Source organism: Populus alba, chromosome 16 (assembly GCF_005239225.2).
Source record: "Populus alba chromosome 16, ASM523922v2, whole genome shotgun sequence".
NCBI lineage: Eukaryota > Viridiplantae > Streptophyta > Magnoliopsida > Malpighiales > Salicaceae > Populus > Populus alba.
Genome location: NC_133299.1, coordinates 3,178,056 through 3,204,687, shown reverse-complemented (window position 1 = coordinate 3,204,687; position 26,632 = coordinate 3,178,056). Strand labels below are relative to the sequence as shown.

General features: G+C 37.6%; 3 protein-coding genes across 3 annotated transcripts; 1 reads left to right on the top strand and 2 right to left on the bottom strand.

The window, feature by feature from the left end:
* Nucleotides 1-834: 834 nt before the first annotated feature.
* On the bottom strand, nt 835-2,208 carry LOC118057390 (UPF0481 protein At3g47200). Its single transcript, XM_035069950.1, has one exon. The coding sequence runs from the start codon at nt 2,206-2,208 to the stop codon at nt 835-837; it is 1,374 nt and encodes a 457-aa protein (XP_034925841.1).
* Nucleotides 2,209-8,240: 6,032 nt separating this feature from the next.
* On the top strand, nt 8,241-8,891 carry LOC140954727 (uncharacterized). Its single transcript, XM_073405405.1, has one exon. It carries the CDS (start codon nt 8,241-8,243, stop codon nt 8,889-8,891), a length of 651 nt encoding a protein of 216 aa, XP_073261506.1.
* A 1,541-nt stretch (nt 8,892-10,432) lies between these two features.
* On the bottom strand, nt 10,433-23,602 carry LOC118057387 (uncharacterized). The gene is made up of 6 exons (XM_073405404.1): nt 22,965-23,602; nt 22,426-22,924; nt 21,154-21,255; nt 20,895-21,068; nt 10,638-10,965; nt 10,433-10,524 (listed from the first exon to the last, which is right to left on the bottom strand). Exons 1-6 carry the CDS (start codon nt 23,600-23,602, stop codon nt 10,433-10,435), a joined length of 1,833 nt encoding a protein of 610 aa, XP_073261505.1.
* Between the last annotated feature and the right edge of the window lie 3,030 nt (nt 23,603-26,632).

The window sequence follows — 26,632 nt, the reverse complement described above, 5'->3', positions numbered from 1 at the left end:
TAAAAACTATTTCCTAATTCAATAACTTTTTAAATTCATGTTAAATTTAACAAATTAACTGTTAGAAAAGCCCAATAAATACATCATCACAAATTCAAAACTTAAAAGCGATAGAATAATAAGTTTTTTTATATAGAATAATTAGCTCCTTACTTAAGCTAACACTACAGTAGTTCTATATGTATATATATTCCATAATACCTGATTTTACCAAACAAATTATAGTGCAAAAATATCTAGCCAAGAACTCCAGCATCTTATTGGGGAAATACACGCATAAAAGCATGCAACAGTTAACGGTATTGTCTGGCAATCTGCAGACACCATAAAGTGGTTCCGCTGGAAATACTTTCACAAACTTCAGGGAACTTACTATGAGGCCAAAAATAAAAGAATACTTAAAGATCACAGTATAACCGGGCCCATGTACTGAACGATAACTTCTGATACCACTGCTGGCGGGAGTGGGGGTATGAAACCACTTATGGGGGTTTACAAACAAACACAAAAAAGGATTTATAATCTGAAAAAACAGATTTATATTACTCAATAATTTAAAGCACAAACAAGAAAGGAGAAAGCTCTCAAACACTCTTACTCCCTTATTCTTCTTCTTACTCCCACACACTTAGATCACTCTGATACATAGACTATTTATAGAAGGACTGGACACTGTAAACTTATTAAATGCAAAGACAACTACAACTCTGGATTTCAAAGATGGCAGCCATTGTTGAACCCTTAATTTTAGATTCCATGCTCCTACTCTTAGCTAGGCCGGTGGAGAAGAAAGGGTTGTTGCTAGGACAGTGGAGAAGAAAGATTATTTGGCAATTAATACTTGCCACAATTACCATTATTATTGAGAGGGAATAGAGTGAAATAGCTTTGCATGGCAGTTAATGCAATGGTAAGACTTGCAGCAACAAGTGTAATAAAGCTCCAAGGACTGCTAAAATAGGTATCCAGATGCTCAGCTACCCATCGCTTGATGGTGCTCCTAAAATGTGATTCGATGTCCTTTTTAACTTTGTTGAAAGCACGAGGATTGGGCACTAAATATTTGGCTACCTCATTGAAGAGTTTCGCGACTTCTTCTTCACTTCCGAGGGTAACGAGGAGTATACCCTCTGAGCGCAACACTCTCACATCTTCAGGGTGATCAATTAATGAATCCATGAAGCATATGTAAGAAGTGACCCAAAGTTTGTCATTGTCACCGAGGCATGCTTCGTAGGCCACCAAGTTTAAGAGTATGGACCTGGTCGAGTCGTCTATGGTTAGTGGAGGAATTTGGAGTCTCCCAGCTAGCCATGTTCGTTTGAACTGGACATCAGTGAAGAGGCTGGTTTTGCTAGGCTTGAAATGGATTCCCACCGTGGTAAGCTCCTTCGCAGGATGATAACGATACAAGCTTGTCCTTGAACTATCAACAGGGGGGTTCTTGTCAACAAAATGCATATGAAAGAGTTCAAGGAGATGGCTGGCACAATAGTACGACTCTTCCATTGCTAGGCCTTGAGGAGTTTTCAATACTCCTCGCAGAATAGTTTTGCGGAAAAACTTTGATATACTCTTCCTGCACGAGTCTCGTTGACGGGGCATTGCTCGAATGTGTTTGATGAAATCTTTGATCAATTTCATCCCTCCATCTTCAAATGTCAAATTCATCAATGGCCTGAGGACTAGAAAAGGGAGTTGGTTCTCTAGTAAGAGCATGTCTCGTGTAACCAAAGCTGCAGCGTGACTAGACATCTTCAGATTTTCATGGTCACGAAGTAGACAGTGCATGAATTGGATGACAAAGCAACCATCAAGAAACATCATCTTGGTGAATGCGGTCATGTCAACGAGTTTAAATGAATCATCCTCAGCATAGCATCTTCTCGCCTCTTCAGCCACATCCACCACGGTTTTGTACACCTCTTCAATGTGTTTTCCACTCTGTTGCACAAATCCGCGCACCATACTTTGTTTAGACTTCTCCATCTCTTTGAGCCCATCATGCTTCCCGTGGTAGTAAGGACCTATGGAGACCACCATGGGTTCGTAACATTTCTTGTTCGAGTCAATCCCACTAAATATCTGTGGAACCCTTGGAATAATTCCAGGCCCTTGCTGCTGGCTCATGGTGTCTGTCCGCTCAACGCTCATCATGGATCTCAACCAATCATTATCTTCTGGGACTAAAATGCGTGTTTCTTCCATTAGAAGTACAGATATTTACTGAACAAAGGATATTGTGAACAAAAGAATTTTTCTGCACTTCCAATGCATATCAAGAACAGGCCACTATGGATCTATTAAATACCAAGTTAGGAACTAGAATCTTACCTTACTTGGAAGTTGAGCTTTGATGCTTTTACAGTTTTTGCTCTTGTCCAATACTTGTTCCTCAACTTTAGACAGCTTCAGCAATAAAATTTGCAGTGTAACATCAAACTTAACGCTTAAGTTTCTTGACATCAAATTAAAGTGGTAGGTTGCATGGTAGCACTGTGAATAAACAAGAAGAAAATTGTCATTAGATAGTGTGATTACTTTGTCAAAATACTACATATACTGCTTGCAAAATCGAAATATATCTGCTTAGTTTCTTACATTGTTATCTCATTTATGATGGCTGGTCACCATTTTCCAATGCACAAATTATAGAATGGTAATTATTAAAAAAATCCCAAGTAATTGTGCGCAGTCCAAAACGCAGATAAGTGTTAAAGAATATATGTTTCAAGATTTGCAGGTAGTAATATATACTAATGTCAAAGAACCATCTCAACCCAAAAGCTTAAGCTGTTAGGTGAGGTTCCAGGATATGATTTATATTATTCTCTAACACACCTCATTAAATGAAAGCTCTTTGGGCTTGAAACTTGCACAGACTCATATTACCTTATGCTTAATTTTTATCAAATAAATGGGGATGGTGAGATTCGAACTCGTGACCGCTTGATTATTAAGGCTCTGATACTATATCAAATAACAATCTCAACCCAAAAGCTTAAGCTGTTAGGTGAGGTTTCATGATATTATTTATATTATTCTCTAACAACTAATAACATGAGAAATGCGTGTAGGGGAGATAAAGATTGGATTGTTCCATGCTCAAAGTGCAAGAAAATTAAAGAGCATCGAACAAACTGTTTTTAATTTCTCCAGTCTTTAGTGATGATAAAAGAATAGAAGTCGAGCCCTACCAGGCTGCAACCTGTGTTTTGATTATTTGTTTTCTTTTTGTGCTTAATAAGCTTGGACAGAATTTCTTTTTTAAAGAAAAAAGCTTGGAAATAAATTCTTTGTCGAGAGAGTGGGGTAGAATTTAAGGACAAGCTTAAAAGACCGACTTTGCTATACGTATTATAGATTATTAAAGAATAATATAAAAGACTGGGGTAGAATTGTTATATATATGCATCTAGTTTTGAGCACTAAACACTTTTAAAGTATGCATCTTAAATTTGTTGAAGTGGATCGGCAGAATTACAGGAATTATATTTTAGTTTTTCTCTCTTATTTGTGTTTTCAAAGTTAATTTTGAGCAAATCAAACAATTTTTTTGATGTTTTATTTCTACACATTATTTTTAAATTAGTCGTGATGCATGGAGACAATTTTTATGAATTTTAATATGATTAATTAGGAATTAATGGATACATTATTGCATATTTATTTATTAAAAAACCTTTAACATCAATTGAGACATCAAAGAATGCCTATTCATCTACTACAGTGTGATCATTGGAAATGAGCCGAGAGAAGAAAAATTGAAAACATGATGAAATTAGTTGAAATACAATGGAAATTTTTAGATGACATTGAGACACCCAATAAACTTCGAGGGATAAAATTTTCCTTTATATTTCAATATTATCCATGGAATTTCCAAACTCAACACCCTAACGTCACAGAGGGTTAGAGACCATTCAAGTAAACAACTATCTTCTTATTTCTGTTAGTGCAAACCTGACTCTCATACTAATACTAATTTGTCAAGACAATATTTCTGAGAGGCGTAAATGAAAAGATAATAAAAATAAATAAAGAAAGGCTAATAATATATAAATTCACATGATTTGATAAATTACCTGCAGATCTATGACAGACTACAGAGGACATCTTGATGATCATGATTATGTGAAAGGAAGTAAAAATAAGAAAATAAATTGCCATCTAATTTTATGATTATTAAAAATTCTAACTGATATTTCAGATATTTTTAGGTAAAAAGCTAGTTATATTAAAAAAAAATCATCATAAAAAATCCTATTTAAAATAAGTTGAATTATTATTTAATTTTAATAATAATAATATATATTTGCATACATGCTAACATTCCCTTACTGCATGCTAGGAATTTTTTTTTTTAATAACACCTTTCTTTGCACTGGATGAACATGCCCCCAAAAGTCCATTAAAAGAGAGTGATAACATACGAGCTTAATCTGAAACATAATGAAGGAAATGAGCTTAAAAACCCAATTCAATATTCATCATCTCTTTTGGTCCAAAAATGTGTTGGGTTGTGCCTTAACCAACATTTTTATTTATATAAAAACAATAGAAGACTGCAATAATTATAATGATTACAATATCATATATTAAAATTCTATTCTAATAAATACATGAATAACTGTAATGATTACAACACAAACTACTGTGCTTTAGAAATGGGGATTGAGCTTCAGGCTAGCCCTTTAGACCCATTCACTCTTTAAACTCATGTTTGGTTTAGCAAACAATTAAAAACCCTATAGATAATTCAAAACTTAAAAATAATTTATTTTAATTAGGATGTTTTAGGTATTAAATTTTTGGACATAGTGTGATTTAGTGATGTGGAGATTCAATGCAAGAAAGGGAGAGAGAAGCGGAGATATACCACGGTGGCTATTGTCACTGCCACACCAACACAGAACCACCACAACAGCAGTCGAATCGCAGCCTTGAACCAGCCTCCGAGCAGCCCTCCACACCTTCGTTTTCCCGCAAACAATTCTGTTTCAATCCCATTCTTTTCCTAATACTGTCACCTCCACGTCACATAAAGAGTGCTACAATAATCACTTGAGTATTATTTATTTTGCTAGAATAGTTACTAGTTGAGGATCACCAATGCTCTTATCATTCTTGCTTGCTATTATAACTAAGAATTTGGTTTGCTAGTATTTATACGTCTAAGAATAAAAAAAATTTGAGTTTTTTTTAATGCAAGCTAATTCGTTGGGTCTTACACTATAGTTTTTTTTTTTTTTTTTTTAATTATATAACAATCAAATAATTTTCACCTATTAGAATACGAACTTATTTTACTAAAAAATGCTACTGATACTCAACCTCTAGATTATACCTATCTGTGTAAAAGTTTTCTATTTTATTCTCCTAATTTTCATACTCGATCTTTTACATTTCGTCCACTCGTCGTTTTCTCGGCGGTACCCTTTGCAATGAAACCCCATTAATTCACTGCAGTCTAAAACAAAAATCAAATGTGACTGGATCATCAAGTAGTTAATGGACCTTCCATTTTATTAAAACTTTTTTTCTTCTACTTACAGTTACATGTGATGTTACTATTCTACAAAAATCTTATAAACTTATTGTTGATTATAACTAGACTTATTTGACAGTGTTTTAATTTTTTAGAAGCAAGCAGTCCTTTTTATTTAATTTTTTAGTTCAATTGGCCAATAGAATTCACATGCCATTATCCTTTTGCAGTTACTGAACTTGTGGAAGGGAGCTCATCTAGGAGAATAGTAGAATTAATCTGCAGAATTAACAAGGTAGTTACAATCTGAGAACAACGGTTTTGAAGTTCCACAACATGCAAATGACCCCTGTTTAATTTGAAGAACATAGAGCAAAATGTCCCTCTTCCATCTCCTATTTGTGGATTCCACGTATTGAGCAAAAAACAATTAAGATGCAAAGTTGGTAAAAAAATAAGTTTTCAAGTAATCTAGATAACGATTCTTGAACTTCATAATCTTAACTTTATATTTATACCCAAAACACTTTTCAACATACTCAAGAGGCAACTTCGTCATTTGATGGTGTGCACGTCATAACAAGGGCTCAAAGTACAAGAAAATTAAAGAACATATACAGAACAAACTTTTGTTTCTCCAGTCCTTAGTATGAGAAAAGAATAGAAGTCGAGCCCTACGAGGCTGCAACATGTGTTTTGATTCGTTTTCTTTTTGTGCTAAGTAAGCTTGGACAGATTTTTCTTTAATTTTAAAAAAGCCTGGGAAGAAATTCCTTTGTCGAGAGACAAGGATTGGATTTAAAGACACGTTCCACCCTTTTCCTGTTCACATCTCAATACCTTCTTCATTAACTTATTTATTTACTATCAATATATATATATTATTTAGGACGATCACCTAAAATTGAAGTAGCTTTTAGATTAGAGCAAATTATTTTATTAACTTGGAAGTTGGGCTTACTTTCTTCTCCAAAGCATGGTCGTGTTCTTAACAAGAGAACAAAGTTAAAACTATCATAACCAATATGAAGTTAGCATTTTGGACGGACGTTATATTATTAGTTTTTTAATTACCTGCCATAATGGAATGGATTCTAAGGCTAAGAAAAGTTTTTGCTACTATTTAATTACGAAAGAGAAGAAATTTATCGAGCGTTTCTATTATTCAATGAAGTTGCATTATGTCTCTTTCATCATATTCTGCCAATGTTATTAATCCTCACAACCGACCTTGAATGCATCACAATTTTTCTTTTGTGTTAACAGATTGAATGCATATTTTGGCTCAATCATATACACTCATGTCTTTTGTGAAAATAATTACATGTTAGATTACAGGGCTAAACAAGGAGCGGAGATCATGTGAATTTGTTGCCTGGTTTTGAATCATCCATCAGTCCTGTGGATCTGCTTGTGTGTTTTATGCTGTTATGCTTGTGAGAATATGATTGTTTGATCTGTAGAGGAAAGCTTAGTTAGGAGGTCATTCTGATGTCTATTGGTAGTTCTCCCCGGCTTCATCGCTTCATTGTAGTATCTGTGCAGAGTTATATGTGGTTCTTTGGTTATTTTGTTTTTTATTTTCCTTACTCTGGGCTGTTCTCTTTGTGTTGTTCTGCCATAGTATGATATTATGCAGATTATGTACTAATCCCGCCAGCTTTTGGCATTTAATGAAATAAGTGTCTTTCAAAAAAAAAAAAATGTAGAAACACACATGTTATATCATTTGAGTTTTGCAGACTAGCACGTGAAGTGCGTGGGAGGGACAAAGATTGGCAGGAATACTTCATTATATGTCTTTAATCTTTAGATAAAGTGAGCAACAGAGAGCAAGCTAGCTAGCTATATGTCTTCCCATAAAAATGTGTCTTCTCTTTTTTGTACCAAGTAAGTTACTCAAATTTTGCTTCTTTTTGGAATCAACATATTAAAGTAAATGCTAATTCTATTATCTAAATAACTGTTTTATTAATAAATCAATTGATTATTATATATTTCTAAAAAAGAGTAAAAGCTTATTGGTTTTTGTTTTTGTTATTTGTTAACTAGAATAAAATCCCAGTTTTTTGACCTACATGGAATCTGTTCCCAATTGTTCAAGAGAATGTTTTGGCATAACCTATAACACAATAACACATTGTAAGAAACTAACTATATATATATATATATATATATATATATATATATATATATATAATGTATGATGTTTTTCAAGAAAGTTTTTCACTCAAAAATATATATAGATATTTTTTTATTTTTTAATATCAATATGTTAAAACTATCTAAAAACACAAAAAAATTATCAATTTAATTTTTTTTTACCCACACCCTACGTTGTTTCTTATATTACATAGAAGGTTTAGGGTTCCATCCACGATTTGAACATGGGGAGTCGAATTGTTTAGCCCAAAAAATTTGAGAGCACAATAGTTAATGGACTCTGCTTATGGCGGTAACCGACTCCTTATTTGGATTGTGGCGTTAGCCAAGTCAGAACATCCCTTTTTATGTCCAGCTAACTAATAGCCACTAACCCTCTCATTGCTAACTATCCCAAGAAAATAAAATAAAATTACATTCTATAAAATGAATAATGATGATCGATATTAAACAAGAAACTAATTTTCCTAATTCCTACAAGGAAAGGAAAGTGCTTAACATAATGGCAGCACTTCTTAGAGAATAATATTAGAAGAATTCATCAACATTGTGATTGATGCAAAAGAGACTGAATACGGATTTGATAGCTATGAACTATATTGACAGGATAGATCAACGCTTTTTCCAACAGAAGACACCTGATTATGACTCAATTTTTTTTCTTATTATCACCCGTCTATGTCTTTGGCTAAAAGCTATCCATTCAGATTTTCCATACTCCCCTACAGATCTGATCAGATCAGCAGATGGCTTGCTTCGGTGGTCCAATGCTCACTCTTTCAGGATTAAAAATATATGGTCTCCTCCTATGATTGATATCCTCAAATGGAATGTGGACGGCTCTTCTTTTAGTAAGCCAGGCCCCTCTGGAATAGGTGGTGTGCTGCGTAATCATCATGGCCATGTGCTCGGTATGTTCTCTGTTCCAGCTGGTATTTTAGACTCTAATATTGCTGAGTTAAGGGCTATTGTGAAAGCCATTGATCTATCGGCATCTAATTGCCGTTTACACCATAAACACCTCATCATCGAATCTGACTCTGTCAATGTTATTCGCTGGATGACTAATCCTCTCAGTCGTCCCTGGAAGCATCATAATTTGTTCTCCTATGTTAATAGACTGAAAGCATATTTCAGTTCAATCACCTTCTCTCATATCTTTCATGAAAGTAATAGTATGGCAGATGGCTTGGCTAAACAAGGAGTGCGGAGATCAAGTGAATTTGTTGCCTGGCTTTGAATCCACCATTTTCTATGGGCTTGCTATTGTTTCTTCTCCCATTATGTTTTTGAGTTTTTTTTCTGTTTTGTTTTGTTGAGGAATGTTTAGCTTCAGCTCATTTGGATAGATTTTGTATAGTTTCCTTTGCTTTGGTTTATCTTAAGCTGTGCTTTATCTTTCATATGACTTATGCCATATTAAGATATTGTGCAGCTTTTATACTATTCCCGTCAGACTTTGTCACTTATATAATATACACATCTTTCAAAAAAAAAAGATCAACGCTAGTAAGAAACCGTAGCTTAGGTCCCATTTGAATATAGTTTGCGCACAAGTCGTAGGAAAAGAGCTATGCAATTCTGCTACATAGGACTTCACATGGCACTTGTTATAATGCCAGAAATAAATGAGTTGAAGTGAAACTTTTTCTTGCTTGCAGTGGATGTTTAAGTAAATCTAATATATTTAATAATTTGGAGACTGATTTTTAATAACTAACAATAATTACATGTAAGTACTTAACCGAACAAAAACACAAACAGGTCAAACAACAATATGGAGCAACGAAGACAGAAATGTATGAACTCTAAATAATTCATAACACACAGAAACATTTTGCTTAAAACCTTATATGCTCATAATAGGATAATACATGAGAAGTGCAACACATAGCAACTGTCCAAACAATCCTCTCTGTTGATGAAAAAAAAAAGAAAGAAAACACTCATTCACGAATATGGTATTTAGGGGTTAAGGGTAACATTTGTGGCAGGCATTTTGCAGATACCAAGATCTGGGCTTGTGGGAACTATTACTACGTAGGCCTTGATGACACTTGTTGCTACCCAATTTTTGACCCATCTTTTTAATAAATTTTTCGAAAAATCCAAAAATAGTGAAAAAAAACAAAAATCCAAAAATATGTTTTTAATATATTTGCAATGTTTTTAGCATTTTCAACGTCGTTTAAAAAGAATTTAATTTTTCAAAAGATTTTCAAACGCGTTCGACTTTTCACGCGTCGTTTTTAAAATCATTGATTTTCCTCATCGAGTCGACGTTGATATTGCTCGTTTTCAAAAAAATACAAAAAAACAAGAAAAATCATATTTTACAAAAAAAAAAAAAAAAAAAAAAGAAAAAAAGTTAAGAGACCAATTTTGAGACCCAAATAATATTTTGCAGGGAGTTTTGAATATTGGAGGGGGAGGCAACCTAAGAACTTTTTTTCTCTTCACCCGAAAGCAGCCGCTCCCCCTGGCCCAATACCATTTAATCCCTCTCTTTTAGCTGAAAATTAGGGACTTAGCCCCCCACCCATGGTCTTCTTTTCCTTGTTTCCAGCCGACATGGAGGCCCCTCCTGATGAGGAGAGCCCCTATTTCTTCTCATCCCCAGCGATGTCAGATTGGGGGGGAATTTGTCAATTTTTTCGGGGTCCAGAGAGCAGTGGGCAGAGACCCACGGAGTCCCTCACCTTTTGAGTTTTCTTCTTCTCCCTGAACCGGCCAAAACACAGCCGAGAGCCCCCTCCAAAGCCATTTTTTTTCTTCTCTTCCTCAGCCTCCCAAAGACGCCACCTTCGGATTTGTCTTCTTCCTCAGCCGCCAGACACAAGCCTGACTCTTAAGCCGCCCGCCCAGTAACTCTTCTTCCAAACACAGCAGCCACCATCTACCCAGCAGCTCCCTTTAAATTTTTTCTTCTCCTGAAGCCAAAACGACGCCGTCCCCCTTTCTTTTTTTTTCTCTCCCAGCTGCTCACGACAACACTCCACAGCAGCCCCCCCGAGTTTTGATTTTTTAGCCGGCGGCGAGAGAAGCCTTCCGCTCTCAGACCCATAGCCTCCCAGACCCGCACGGCCAGCCTCATCTCCATCGTCCTCGTCTTCCTCTGATTTTCTCCACCCGGCCGGCCAAACGACAGCAGCAACAAGATCTGCCATCGGCAGAAGAAGAAACCCACCGCTGGAAACAGAGAACAACGGGGAAACAACAGCAGCGACAACCCCATCCTCGTGCAGCAGCGCCGTGTTCCCCCAGCAGCGCCACCCCTCGCGGCCGTCACACCTTCTCGCCGCCCGATATACCACCTGAAACAGAGGAGAAGACAAACCGACCCGCCTGAAACAGAGAAGGGAGGAAGAAAGAAGACCGGAGCAGATCTGGAGAAGAAGAAGGAAAACAGATCTGTAAAAAAAAAAAAAAAACTAAAACCAACTGCCTTGTGTATCTTTGGATCTTTGCAGGTGACGGTGACTCCCACCGCCGGCGAGGAAAGAAGAGGGGAAGAAGGCGATCTGGCCCCCCCTGCTGTTGGATTTTTTTTCTGGTGGCGGCTGCGCGTGGAACAACGCGCCGCCACTGTTCCTGCTCCCAGAAATCAAGCTGAACACTGTTCCGGCGGCAGAAGGCTATCCCTGTAATTTCAGTCGGTTTTGGGGTTAATTTTTGTAATTGTAATTGTTTAATGTAATATTCGTGTAATTTTGAGTTTTTTTTTTTTTATAGTTTGTATTTTATGTAAATGTGGATGTAAAAAAGAAAAGGAAAGAAAAGAGGAAGTGATAAATAATAAATAATAAAAAGAAATGTTTGTGTGTGTTTGTATTTTTTTTATGTATGTTATTGAATAATAAAAAAAAAAAAGAATTTAAATGTTTTTTTTTGTTTTTGGGCGGGCCGGAACATCAGCCCAGCCCATGCGGCTGGGCTGAGTCCAGCCCCTTTTCACTCCGGGCCGGAACATCAGCCCAGCCCATGCGGCTGGGTTGAGTCCAGCCTTGTTGCCTTTTGGGCCGGAACATCAGCCCAGCCCATGTGGCTGGGCTGAGTCCAGCTTGTGGTTGGACCAATACAGGCCCAGTCCACGAAGCTTGAAAGTGAATGTGGTGTGTATTTTTGTTTATGAATTTTTTTTTTTTATGATAAAATTGCAAGAATAAAGAAGAATTTAATATTCTGATTTAATCATGGATAAAGAATCATGAACTTACATGTAAGTTGTATTTTCTGAAATTCGATGAAAGAACATAATTTTTAAAACTTCTTTAACACATCAAGTCCACAAAGCAGCTTACCTCAGGTAGGGTGCGTTAGGGGTGCTAATACCTTCCCTAACCACAACCAGTTCCTTACCCGCGATCTCTGACAAGACCAGTATATCAGGTTTCCTAGTAGCCCTCAATGAATTACTAGGTGGCGACTCTAACGAACTAAATCAGCAAAACAGGACGGAAAATCGCCTCGATGTTGCGCTCGCTGGATTTTTTTTGGGGTGCGACAGAATGGCGACTCCACTGGGGAAGGTATTGTTTTCAACATTATTGGACTAAGCTTTGCATATTTGATGTGTTTATATTTTTGCATTTTTGTTTTATTTTACCCATGCATTTTGTAGAAATGTCTCATGCATCACATAGTGTAATTTTTAAAGCACACACAAGCTTCAGGTTAGGAGGGGGACTAGCAGCTTACCTTACGACTTTTAGTCAAGGTTTAAGTTTGTGTAAACCCCAACTCTTCGTTGAGTGCCAAGATTGGTAAAAGTTGGACATGTGCCATCTCACTGCCTACTGGCCCCTATATTGCCTTCAAGAGGGTAATCACTGGGACAACGAGAGACTCTTTTTAGAGACCGAATAGTAAACCTACCTTTTGTCTCACTTAAAAAGATTAGAACCTGCATTTAGGATGTATGTTTCGTGCTATTGTTTTGCATCCAAGCAAACCCTTCTTGAAGCATCTTGAACTCAAGACTTGTGGGTGACACAATGGTCGTCACTCAGAAATTTTTCATTGTAGAGTTTGGGAAAAAATCACGATTCTTGTTCCATCATACAAGAGTTACGACCATATTGTCACCCCTCGAAGGGCGAGTTCGTCATATAGATTACATATTCATACATTTATCATGCATGTACCGAGTTGAAAGGTAGGTCCCCCGCACAAGCTGTGCTGCACGTGATTAAAGAAAGATGATGGAAGTGAAGAAAGATGTCAGATAGAGGCTCATTATCAGATTGAGTTTGAGAGCATCAAAGGTGAAGTAGCTAGACTCAGATCTGCTCGAACAAGGGTTGAGAATCAAATGGAAAGAGAATGTCTGCACAGTCTTCTGTGGGAACACTGCTTGTCCACGTCTAATTGAAGCTGTATCTCTCCTTTTCAGTCATGAACAACAACAACAATGCCTTCAGTCATCAACTAATGACAACTCTGATTCTTGTCCAGTTGCACTCTTAACTGTTCATCGCCTCCACGTCATCTAATGGAACCAAACGACTACTAGCCTCTTGTTCATGGTGCATTAGTCTTCTTTGAAGCTACCCCAATTATGAGCTCAATTCCATTTCAGCAACACAAGATGTTGGTCTGAAAAACCATGATCAGACACTGAACTTCTACGTGGTAGAGCTCTCTCTGTAGAGATTTATTTGTGGATCTACCAATGAGAAATGCAAAAGGGGATGTATTAATTACATATGCTTTGAAACTTTTTCCCACCAGTGGTACGAGCAAAACATTATACTAGGCAGAGGAGTCAGGCCTGGTCTGAAAATATGAGTAGTCGTCGAACTTCAACGTGGCAGAGCTCTCTCTACAAAAATCTATTTATGATGCTGCAAGTTGAGAGTGCAAGAGAGGATTTACTAATTGCATATGCTACAAATATTTCTCATCAGTTTCAGCACGAAGAAACTGTAGCAGGTTGAAGAGCCAGATTTGGTTTGAAAAAACATTGAGCAGACATCAAACTTCAACGTTGCAGAGATCTCTCGGCAGGAATCTATTTGTGGATCTGTAAATGGGAAATCCAAGAAGGGATGCAGTGGTTTCAGATTGTCCACAATTTTCTCCTACCGGTATTGGCATTAAAACGCAAAAGTGGTTGTTTGCGACACCGTCAGTGAGGAATCAAAGAGAAAATAGAGGAGTTGTGGATTCATCAGTTTCTCTTCTAATTTTGACAATATATGATTCCATGCATTTTTGTTTTTGCGCACTGCCAGGATTACCTAGATATTGAGAGGTTTCCAACAGTCCTAAAAAATAACAACAACATTGGAAGATTGACAGGAAGTTGTGTGGATTGCCAAAAATTGAACAAGCTATCAAGATGGGAAAGATTGAAGGTTCTGCCAAGGATTCCAGAGAAACAATGAAAGATGAATCAAAAGAAGAATCTGACGATGGAAAACCTTAATTAGGTTGGTCTAACCAAGTCTTGTTGTATCATCAATTGCTCAAATGTCTTTGCCAAGTTTGACATTCCTCTGCCGCTTAAGTTTGTCAACCAGCATCTGCCTGATTCCAGAATTTTGCTTGACTCCAACAAATCCCATGTAACCACTATTTTCCAGATGGTTCAATCCAGACAAGAGATGTGATGTCATTGTAGGGTCCTCAACCATTTCAAGTGAACAGTTTCAAGAAGTGACAAGTGGAGTCAGTGAAGGAAGGTGTCATTGGTTATATTGTCCCCCGAACATCTCCAGAATGACATGTGATCGAAAGTGCTTGGCAAAACACAGATATTGCCAGAAAAGCTGATTCAAGAATGGAGATGAACAGTCAATCATATTGTTATGGAATTCTGCATTTTGTTTTGGGATCACATCTCATCCTTCAACGAAACATGCCTTGCTTTTGTCTCTTTGTTGTTTTGAAATCAACAGATGTTTAGCATTTTATTCTGACAAAATATTTTGATCAAACTCCAACATGCGACAAAGGTTAATCAATCCTAAAGATTAAAAGTGTTTTGATTACAGAAATGACTTGATTCTTGTTGAAATGACATGAGGTGACCAAACATATTTTGAGCTCATACACAAAATTGAACCACACATCATATAGCTAAGTTTTAGGAGTATGCATAATGACATGTAGTGGATTCGGTAGTTATGGACTCGTGAATCATGACTCTTACAAGTCCAAATCATTACACTAGATGAGGTCAAAATTTATCGGTTCTAACCGACCTTGCTTGAAATGAGAAAAGGCCATCTTTGATATGCCCTTCACTTTCTAAAGATTATATCCCTTGTAGTCCCATTTTGAGCTGGATAAAATATCTTTTCATGAAAACCCTGACTAGGATCACACCCCACACTGGGGGCAAATGAGAGATATTTTGAAGACATTGATATGATTAATGGATAAAGAGGAAGGCTTAGAACAAAGGTCCAATGATTGAGAGAGAGCTAAAAGAAAACACATAGACTGGGGGCATATGGGAAATTTTTAAGGAAGGATATGATAAAAAAAAAAAAAAGAAGAAGAAGAAGAAGAATTGAAATTGCCTTCACTTAAAAACAAGTCAAAGGTAAAGGAAGGAGAACGCCTATCAAGTCTATGAAGAGCAAAAGAAATTTCAATCAAGGAAAGGCATAACAAAAGTCAATACCAGAAAAAAAAGACTAAGTTATAAACGTGACTTTCAGTGTCCATTATAAAGCCTCTGATGTTATCAGATGATTAAGGTGGGTTATTCATCAAGGAAAGGTGGATTTGCATTATGACTTATGTTAAGAGAAGTCTGATCTTTGAGGTTAACAAGGTTATATGTCGTTTCCTCTACAAAGACAACAATAGAAAACAAGTTGATGGATAATTGATGTTGATCCTAGGTCTTTGAAACCCTCAAACACCATTTGAGCCTGTGAAATTCCTTTCTTTCATAGCCATGAACCATAGCCTGCATTACGTGCTTTTAAAAGCCCTTTTTAATCAAGCAAGCAATTTGAACCGATAAATGGCGCTCTCAAAACTTAAAGAGCTTTTCCATAAGGGTCGTGACTTCATGAATTAAGCTACTGGTTATTATGCATGCTGATAAAATAAATGCTAAGAAAAGAAACAACTTTTCTTGATAAAGCCTGAGCATCTTGTTTTGAAATTCATAAAAATGTCACCTCATCACAGACCATCAAATGATATACCCAATATCAAGGATTCAAATTGATACAAAGAACCATGGAAAAAGCCATTTTTAATCCTACATTGGGTCAATTTCTGTTTTTAAAATGCATGACAATCAAAGGACTGTGTATTTCGAATAACGTGTGTTGGGTCTTTGATCAAAAAGCTTGATTTTCAAAGGTTTTTCAAAAAAAGGACATCTCTGATTTCATTTCAACAAACTAGACTTTGAATAGACATGATCTTTGAAATATGAGAGTTGATTCCAAAAACAAGAAAGATTATCAAACACAGAAGAACATTGATTGAGTATGCAAAATCATTGATAGAAATGACATTGAAGTCCTCGACACTTCTTGAAAAGTTGAGCAGATGGGGGCAATACAGTAGACCTTGAAAAGGAAAAACAAGCAGTGCTCAGATCAGCTATGAGGCAATGATTAAATGATGAATAAGTGAACTGAAGACAATGACGTTCAAAGACAGATAATCAATGAATGAGCACATTCAGATCATACTGGGGGCAATGTCATTCCAAAATAGCCCATGCTCTAGGGAACCCTGTCAGCAATGGAGAAACAAGGATGTACTCGAAGGACACTTTCATATCATCATCTTTTGAAGCATGGCTAGCAATCGTTGAGGATACATGAATGAATGCAATTGAATGGTGAAAAGATGCACATCACCAAGACTGGTTGTGGAACAATGCCGCACTTGAAGGAAAATCTCATATTATCATCCTTTGCAACATGGTTGTTAGACAGATGTCATCACACAACTGCACTGAATGAATGTCGAAAAGGCACCCACCTCGAAGACTGATTGTGGGACAACTTATTCTGAAGCCAGATGAGCGCTTCACTGCATGAGTATGGGTGATAAAAGCAGCATCATTGATGAGGCCGAGGCATTTCTTTTCACAATCTGATTAGAAGAGTTGAAAGGAATCTATGAGAAGAGCACTGAGCATACAACCATAAGCCTTTGTACTGCAAGCTATGAGATGCATGTCTGGATGACTGGATGAGTTCCAAGAAGGCTGATGATAACATGTACTTGAAGAGTACTGTTTCAACTAGAGTTAAGTTCATGACTGATTAACAATCTTGATGGGTATTGGCATGATGCACATAATCAATCAGAGGATAATTCTCAGAAGAAGCCAGGAGAGAAAATCCTTCATGATGAATCAAGCAGTACCACACTTGGGGGCAGGGTCAAGCTTGATGAACGATGCAAGCAGTAATTGTCGAAGACAGCCCGGGATAGGCACTGCATTTACAGCTGAGTGGATGGCTAGCACATGAATAAGCCAATGCATCGGAAGAACAAAGAAAGCTTTGGAATGCAAACAAAGGCACCCTATGAAGATGGAGCATCAAAGAGGGGGGACCTATATTTCAAATCAGGTAAGGATGCATGCATGTCATCTAACCTAAAAAAAAAAAAAAAAAACATTTGCACATATTTTTGGAATTGTTACAAGGAAAAATCCTTAAATGAGGTCTAGCAAGATGGGTGGAAAAAGAAAGAAGCATTATGGTGATGATAATAAAGAATCGATTTTGATCATGGAATAAAAGGAAAGATGGGATGAACCTTACCATTAGGAAAATCCCAAAGAAATGAAAAGATCAACCTTGCAATCGGGAAGCCTCGAGTTTTCAAACTCTTGCAGTCAGAAAACACCGAGTTTTTTCAAATCCTATGATCGGGAATTTATCAGGAAGCACCAAGTTTTCCAGCCCTTCTTCTGCCATCCCCTCAAAGACTTCGCCAGGTAAGTCCTATTTTTCACACTTGTCATATCACATCTTCCATTTGGGTTGGTCACCCATGACAATGAGACCGCAACTTTTCACATTTTTTTCCATCCGGGTAGGTCACCCATGACACATGAGAGACCGCTCTTTCATCATATTTTTTCTATTTGGGTAGGTCACCTATTACAATGAGACCACACTTCATATTTTTCCCCCTGGGTAGGTCACCCATAAGAATGAGACCACTCTTCCTCTTTTCCATTTGGGTAGGTCACCCATCACAATGAGACCGCCATTTTTTTTCTTGGGTAGGTCACCCATTATAATGAGACCACTTGTTACACATTCTTTTGTTCCAGTTGAATGAGGTCGCCAGATGGGATCTCATATAGCTTTGGTTAAAGGGAAATCGCCAGATGGGGGTTTCAGGTTTGACCGAGCTACACACATTCCTTGGTTATGGTTAAAGGGGAATCGACGAAGGGATCTCAGTTTTAACCTAATTGGAAAGGATTTTTGGTTCTGGTTGAAGGGGATCGGCGAAGGGATCTCAGTTCAGTCTAACCTACACATTCCTTGGTTACGGTTAAAGGGGATCGGCAAAGGGATCTCAGTTTAACCTAATTGGAAAGGATTTTATGGTTCTGGTTGAAGGGGATCGACGAAGGGATCTCAGTTCAGCCAACCACACACTTCCTTGGTTTATGGTTAAAGGAGATCGACGAAGGGATCTTAGTTTAACCTAATTGGAAAGGATTTTGGTTCTGGTTAGAGGGGAGTGCCAAAAGGAATCTCAGTCTAACCCAACCCTACACACCTTGGTTATGGTTAAAGGGGATCAGCAAAGGGATCTCAGTTTAACCTAATTGGAAAAGGATTTTGGTTTTCTGGTTAGAGGGGATTGCCGAAGGGAATCTCAATCTAGCCCAACCCTAACACATTTCCTTGGTTATGGTTTAAAGGGGATCGACGAAGGGATCTCAGTTTAACCTAATTGAGAAAGGATTTTGGTTCTGGTTTGAAGGGATCGGCGAAGGGATCTCAGTTCAGTCTAACCACACAGACCTTGGTTATGGTTAAAGGGGATCGGCAAAGGGATCTCAGTTTAACCTAATTGGAAAGGATTTTGGTTCCGGTTGAAGGAGATCGGCGAAGGGATCTCAGTTCAGTCTAACCACACACTCCTTGGTTATGGTTAAAGGAGATCGACGAAGGGATCTCAGTTTAACCTAATTGGAAAGGATTTTGGTTCTGGTTAGAGGGGAGTGCCAAAAAGAATCTCAGTCTAACCCAACCCTACACATACCTTGGTTATGGTTAAAGGGGATCAACGAAGGGATCTCAGTTTAACCTAATTGAAAAGGATTTTGGTTCTGGTTGCAGGGGATCGACGAAGGGATCTCAGTTCAGCCCAACCACACACACCTTGGTTATGGTTAAAGGGGATCGACGAAGGGGATCTCAGTTTTAACCTAATTGGAAAGGATTTTTGGTTCTGGTTGAAAGGGGATCGGTGAATGGATCTCAGTTCAGCCCAACCACACACACCTTGGTTATGGTTAAAGGGGATCGACGAAGGGATCTCAGTTTAACCTAATTGAAAAGGATTTTGGTTCTGGTTGAAGGGGATCGACGAAGGGATCTCAGTTCAGCCCAACCACACACACCTTGGTTATGGTTGAAGGGGATCGGCGAAGGGATCTCAGTTTCAGCACCAACCACACACACCTTGGTTATGGTTAAAGGGGATCGGCGAAGGGATCTCAGTTTAACCTAATTGGAAAGGATTTTGGTTCTGGTTGAAGGGGATCGGCGAAGGGATCTCAGTTCAGTCTAACTACACAAGACCTTGGTTATGGTTAAAGGGGATCGGCGAAGGGATCTCAGTTTAGTCTAATCACGCAGAATCACTAGATGGGATTTCAGGTTGATCGAGCTACACACCGATTTTTGTTCTTGTTAGATCGCCAGATGGGATCTCAAGTAAACCCAATCAAAAGGGAAGGTCGCCCGTGAAAATAGACCAGAGTGAGTATGTGTGGGCAGGTCGCCCCTGAAAATAGACTAGTGTGAGAGTGTGGGTCGGTCGCCCCTGAAAATAGACCAGAGTGAGTATGTGTGGGCAGGTCGCCCGTGAAAATAGACTAGTGTGAGTGTGTGGGCAGGTCGCCCCTGAAAATAGACCAGTGTGAGTGTGTGGGCAGGTCGCCCCTGAAAATAGACCACTTTGAGAGCATGGGGGTAGGTCGCCCGTGAAAATAGACAAGTGTGGGTGTGTGGGCAAGTCGCCCAAGATATTGAAATCATTTTCCTTTTGTTTTCTTTACAAAGCTTACTATGCAAAATTTTGAGGAATTTTGCTTCGTAAGCATTGTAAAGAGGGGGCAACTGTTGCTACCCAATTTTTGACCCATCTTTTTAATAAATTTTTCGAAAAATCCAAAAATAGTGAAAAAAAAACAAAAATCCAAAAAATATGTTTTTAATATATTTGCAATGTTTTTAGCATTTTCAACGTCGTTTTAAAAAGAATTTTAATTTTTCAAAAAGATTTTCAAACGCGTTCGACTTTTCACGCGTCGTTTTTAAAATCATTGATTTTCCTCATCGAGTCGACGTTGATATTGCTCGTTTTCAAAAAAATACAAAAAAAAACAAGAAAAAATCAATTTTACAAAAAAAAAAAAAAAAAGAAAAAAAAGAAAAAAAGTTAAGAGACCAATTTTGAGACCCCAAATAATATTTTGCAGGGAGTTTTGAATATTGGAGGGGGAGGCAACCTAAGAACTTTTTTTCTCTTCACCCGAAAGCAGCCGCTCCCCCTGGCCCAATACCATTTAATCCCTCTCTTTTAGCTGAAAATTAGGGACTTAGCCCCCACCCATGGTCTTCTTTTCCTTGTTTCCAGCCGACATGGAGGCCCCCTCCTGATGAGGAGAGCCCTATTTCTTCTCATCCCCAGCGATGTCAGATTGGGGGGGAATTTGTCAATTTTTTCGGGGTCCAGAGAGCAGTGGGCAGAGACCCACGGAGTCCCTCACCTTTTGAGTTTTCTTCTTCTCCTGAACCGGCCAAAACACAGCCGAGAGCCCCCTCCAAAGCCATTTTTTTTTCTTCTCTTCCTCAGCCTCCCAAAGACGCCACCTTCGGATTTGTCTTCTTTCCTCAGCCGCCAGACACAAGCCTGACTCTTAAGCCCGCCCGCCCAGTAACTCTTCTTCCAAACACAGCAGCCACCATCTACCCAGCAGCTCCCTTTAAATTTTTTTCTTCTCCTGAAGCCAAAACGACGCCGTCCCCCTTTCTTTTTTTTTTCTCTCCCAGCTGCTCACAGACAACACTCCACAGCAGCCCCCCGAGTTTTGATTTTTTAGCCGGCGGCGAGAGAAGCCTTCCGCTCTCAGACCCATAGCCTCCAGACCCGCACGGCCAGCCTCATCTCCATCGTCCTCGTCTTCCTCTGATTTTTCTCCACCCGGCCGGCCAAACGACAGCAGCAACAAGATCTGCCATCGGCAAGAAGAAGAAACCCACCGCTGGAAACAGAGAACAACGGGGAAAACAACAGCAGCGACAACCCCATCCTCGTGCAGCAGCGCCGTGTTCCCCAGCAGCGCCACCCCTCGCGGCCGTCACACCTTCTCGGCCGCCCGATATACCACCTGAAACAGAGGAGAAGACAAACCGACCCGCCTGAAACAGAGAAGGGAGGAAGAAAGAAGACCGGAAGCAGATCTGGAGAAGAAGAAGGAAAACAGATCTGTAAAAAAAAAAAAAAAACTAAAACCAACTGCCTTGTGTATCTTTGGATCTTTGCAGGTGACGGTGACTCCCACCGCCGGCGAGGAAAGAAGAGGGGAAGAAGGCGATCTGGCCCCCCCTGCTGTTGGATTTTTTTTCTGGTGGCGGCTGCGCGTGGAACAACGCGCCGCCACTGTTCCTGCTCCCAGAAATCAAGCTGAACACTGTTCCGGCGGCAGAAGGCTATCCCTATAATTTCAGTCGGTTTTGGGGTTAATTTTTGTAATTGTAATTGTTTAATGTAATATTCGTGTAATTTTGAGTTTTTTTTTTTTATAGTTTGTATTTTATGTAAATGTGGATGTAAAAAAAGAAAAGGAAAGAAAAGAGGAAGTGATAAATAATAATAATAAAAAAAAGAAATGTTTGTGTGTGTTTGTATTTTTTTTATGTATGTTATTGAATAATAAAAAAAAAAAGAATTTAAATGTTTTTTTTGTTTTGGGCGGGCCGGAACATCAGCCCAGCCCATGCGGCTGGGCTGAGTCCAGCCCCTTTTCACTCCGGGCCGGAACATCAGCCCAGCCCATGCGGCTGGGTTGAGTCCAGCCTTGTTGCCTTTTGGGCCGGAACATCAGCCCAGCCCATGTGGCTGGGCTGAGTCCAGCCTTGTGGTTGGACCAATACAGGCCCAGTCCACGAAGCTTGAAAGTGAATGTGGTGTGTATTTTTGTTTATGAATTTTTTTTTTTTATGATAAAATTGCAAGAATAAAGAAGAATTTAATATTCTGATTTAATCATGGATAAAGAATCATGAACTTACATGTAAGTTGTATTTTCTGAAATTCGATGAAAGAACATAATTTTTAAAACTTCTTTAACACATCAAGTCCACAAAGCAGCTTACCTCAGGTAGGGTGCGTTAGGGGTGCTAATACCTTCCCTAACCACAACCAGTTCCTTACCCGCGATCTCTGACAAGACCAGTATATCAGGTTTCCTAGTAGCCCTCAATGAATTACTAGGTGGCGACTCTAACGAACTAAATCAGCAAAACAGGACGGAAAATCGCCTCGATGTTGCGCTCGCTGGATTTTTTTTGGGGTGCGACAACACTTACTATGAGGCCATATATAAATGAATACTTTAAAACGGAGGAATAAATAGGACCCTTATAATGAAGGATCCATCGCTTGAACCCGTTTCTATAATGCGATTCGATGACACTTTTAACCTCGACGTAAGCATAGGGATTGGGCACTAAGTAATCTGATATCTGATTGAACAGTTCTGCTACCTGTTTGTCGTTTCCACGAGTACTGAAGAGTACGCCTTTTGTTCGCAGCTCATTCACATCTTCGGGGTTATCAATCAATGAATCCATGAAACATACGTAAGAAGTGATCCAATCATTGGGTGCACCGAGAAATGCTTCATAGGCTACCAGGTTTAAGAGCAGGGGCTTGGTTAAGTCATCTATGCTTAGTGGAGGAATGTAGAGTCTTCCGGCGAGTAATGTTCCCCTGAACTCGACATCGGTGAAAAGACTAGTCTTGCTTGGTTTGAAATGGATCCCAACATTCCTAAGCTCCTTGGCAGGAAAGTAACGGCCAGACCAGGTCTTTCGAGAATCATCCCTGAAAGTAACGGCCAGACCAGGTCTTTCGAGAATCATCCCTGTACCAGCTTTTTCGTGTACTAGCATCGGGGACCTCTTTGCTTCCAACAAAAGTGAAATGAAAAGGTTCGAGAAGATGGGCTGCAGGCTTACGAGGGGCAGTCATCTGGCCTTTTGGATCTGTACTTAGCAATATTCTGCGAAAAAAATTCGAAATGGTTAGTAAATGTTTTTTTGTCTTTTCCCTGCATGACTCTCTTTGAGTGGGCTTTGAACGAATATGCTTGAAGAAAGCGTCAAACAATTCAATGTTCTCTCCTCCGAACCTCAACCTCGTTAATTCATTAAGAACTTCAAAAGGGAGTTGGTTCTCTAGTAAGAACAAATCCCTTTCAACCAAAACGACATCGTGACTAGACATTTTTAGTTTCTCAGGTTGCTTTAAGAGGCAGAAGAGGAATTGAAGAATGAAACAACCATCAAGAAACATCATCTGGGCAAATTCCTCGTTCTTGAGCTGGCTTGATGCATCCTCTATATAGTATTTCCTTACTCTGCCGGCCACTTGCTCAACCCTACGGTACATTTCTTGGTACTTTTCTTTGTACCGTTCTTGATTGACGTCATTTACACTCTCCTCGACAAACTGGCGGGCGAATGTAACCTTGAGCTTCTCCATTTCCTTGGGTTCATCTTTCCCATGGTACTGATAGGGACCGATGGAGACAAGAGATGGATCATAGCAGTGATATGTGCATATAGATCAGTGATATGTGCTCTTTCCTTTTCCACTGGGCAACTATGATTGTCATATGTTTCAGTTTTAATAATGAAGTCATTACAGTTTATTTCCAAGTTTTCAAGAAATTGAACGTAACTGATCACTTGTCTTTTTTTAAACATAAATAAGGCATAGTCTACTCTCTTTCTTTTAATATAGTCCTTCATTTGTTTACAATATTTTTTAAAAAAGATATTTGCAACATGATCTACCGGTTTATTTGTTTTGGTTTTTGTGTTTAAATATTTTTGTCTTATACTATCTAAATCATTTTTTCTGGGACTGAAATGTGTCGTTCTCCCACTAGAAGTACAGATATTTACTGAACAAAGGATATTGTGAACAAAATAAATTTATCTGCACTTCCAACGCATATCACGAAACAGTTTCACTACGGATTTTATTAAATACCAAGTTAGGAGCTAGAATCTTACCTTACTTGGAAGTTGAGCTTTGATGCTTTAACTGTTTGTGCTCTTGTCTAAAACGTGTTCCTCAACTGCAGACAGCTTCCTTAACGGTTAAGTTTCTTGACATCAAATTAAAGTGGTAGGTTTGCATGATAGCACTGTGAATAAACCAGAAGAAAATTGTCGTTAGATAGTGTGATTACTTTGTCAAAATACTATATATACTGCTTGCAAAATCGAAATATATCTGCTTAGTTTCTTACATTGTTATCTCATTTATGATGGCTGGTTACCATTTTCCAATTGCACAAATTATAGAATGGTAATTGTTAAAAAAATCCCAAGTAATTGTGCGCAGTCCAAAACGCAGATAAGTGTTAAAGAATATATGTTTCAAGATTTGCAGGTAGTAATATATACTAACAACATGAGAAATGCGTGTAGGGGAGATAAAGATTGGATTGTTCCATGCTCAAAGTGCAAGAAAATTAAAGAGCATATATAGAACAAACTTTTGTTAATTTCTCCAGTCTTTAGTGATGATAAAAGAATAGAAGTCTAGCCCTACCAGGCTGCAACCTGTGTTTTTCATTTGTTTTCTTTTTGTGCTTAATAAGCTTGGAAAGAATTTCTTTTTTAAAGAAAAAGGCTTGGAAATAAATTCTTTTGTCGAGAGACTGGGGTAGAATTTAAGGACAAGCTTAAAAGACTGACTTTGCTACGTATTATAGATTATTGAAGAATAATATAAAAGACTGGGGTAGAATTGTTATATATATGCTTCTAGTTTTGAGCACTAAACAGTTTTAAAGTATGCATCTTAAATTTGTTGAAGTGGATCGGCAGAATTACAGGAATTATATTTTAGTTTTTTCTCTCTTATTTGTGTTTTCAAAGTTAATTTTTGAGCAAATCAAACAATTTTTTTTGATGTTTTATTTCTACACATTATTTTTAAATTAGTCCGTGATGCATGGAGGCAATTTTTATGAATTTTAATATGATTAATTAGGAATTAATGGATACATGATTGCATATTTATTTATTTATTAAAAAAACCTTTAACATCAATTGAGACATCAAAGAATGCCTATTCATCCACTAGATTGTGATCATTGGAAATGAGCCGAGAGAAGAAAAAATTGAAAACATGAAGAAATTGGTTGAAATACAATGGATATTTTTTAGATAAGATTAAGACACCCCCAATAAACTTAATTGACTGGATTAATAAAATTAATTTCAAGCTTAATTAAGTCTCAAAACTTATCAATTCTCCAATATATCAAACCCTTGATTGAATTAATTAAATCAATTTCAAGCTTAATCAAGTCTCAAAACTTATCAATTCTCTAATTAAACCTTTGACTTGATTAATTAAATTAGTCAAAAGTTTAATTAAATCTTTAAACTTCCAATCATGTTTCCCTTAACCCAAATTTTAATTCATTCTTCATTTATTTCATTTTTACTTTTTTTCATCATCATCATCATTATTATTATTTATATCATTTTCAGTAAATAAAAATAATAATAATTATTAAAATAAAAGGGTCAAAAAATTAGGTTATGACAAATATCACCACCTATGGCTTCCTAGATAATGACACCTATGGGTCTCATATCTCAACCAATTTATCAACCTACACCTCAACCGCTATATCCTGATTCATCTTATGTCGATCTACAATATCATGGTTTGTCTCCGCAACCAACACCATGATTGTATCTTTTGTTGTTTTCTTTTTTATTGTATTTTAACTTATTTGTATTAATGTAAGTTGAACTAAATTTTTATAATATGAATATTATTTTTATTCCATTTTTTATTAGTGATAGAATTATTTTTTAATATTAATTTATGTTGGTTATATATATTCTGCAACTTTTAAAATATCCATAAATAATTAATTAAACAAATTAAAAGTCATTTTGACAAATAAAAAATTAATTTAATAAAAATAATATAGTCAGCAACAGAAATCCGTTGCTGATTGTAAGTAATTCATCAATCAGAAATAGATTTTTCGTTGCTAAAATCCGTTGCTCGTTTGTCAGCATCGGATTATCCGTTGCTGATTGTAAGCATCAAAATTTCTGTTGCTGTGAAATCAGCAACGAAAAAATATGTTGCTAAAAAATCAGCAACGACAAATATGCATTCGATATTTGCCGTTGCTGATTCCATTGCTAAATTGTTTTAGCAACAGAATTTAGTTTTAGTTTTATTTGCAAGGGAGTAGGTAGTTGCTAATTAATACAATTTTTAGTTGTGAGGGTTGAAAAGACAGTCTTGATTTTATTACGATAGATCATAAGTGAAATACAAGACAAGTTTATCAAGTGAGAAACAGTCTAATATAATCTCATAACCAAATGAGACAATAGCTCAATTCAAGTTTGATGGAAAAGTAATCCACACTCTTAACTGCGAGAAATCTAACAAGAACACACAAATTATTCCGGAAACTGATCATACCTTTAGCTCATGGAAACTCAGGGTTTGCACTTGGAGCTA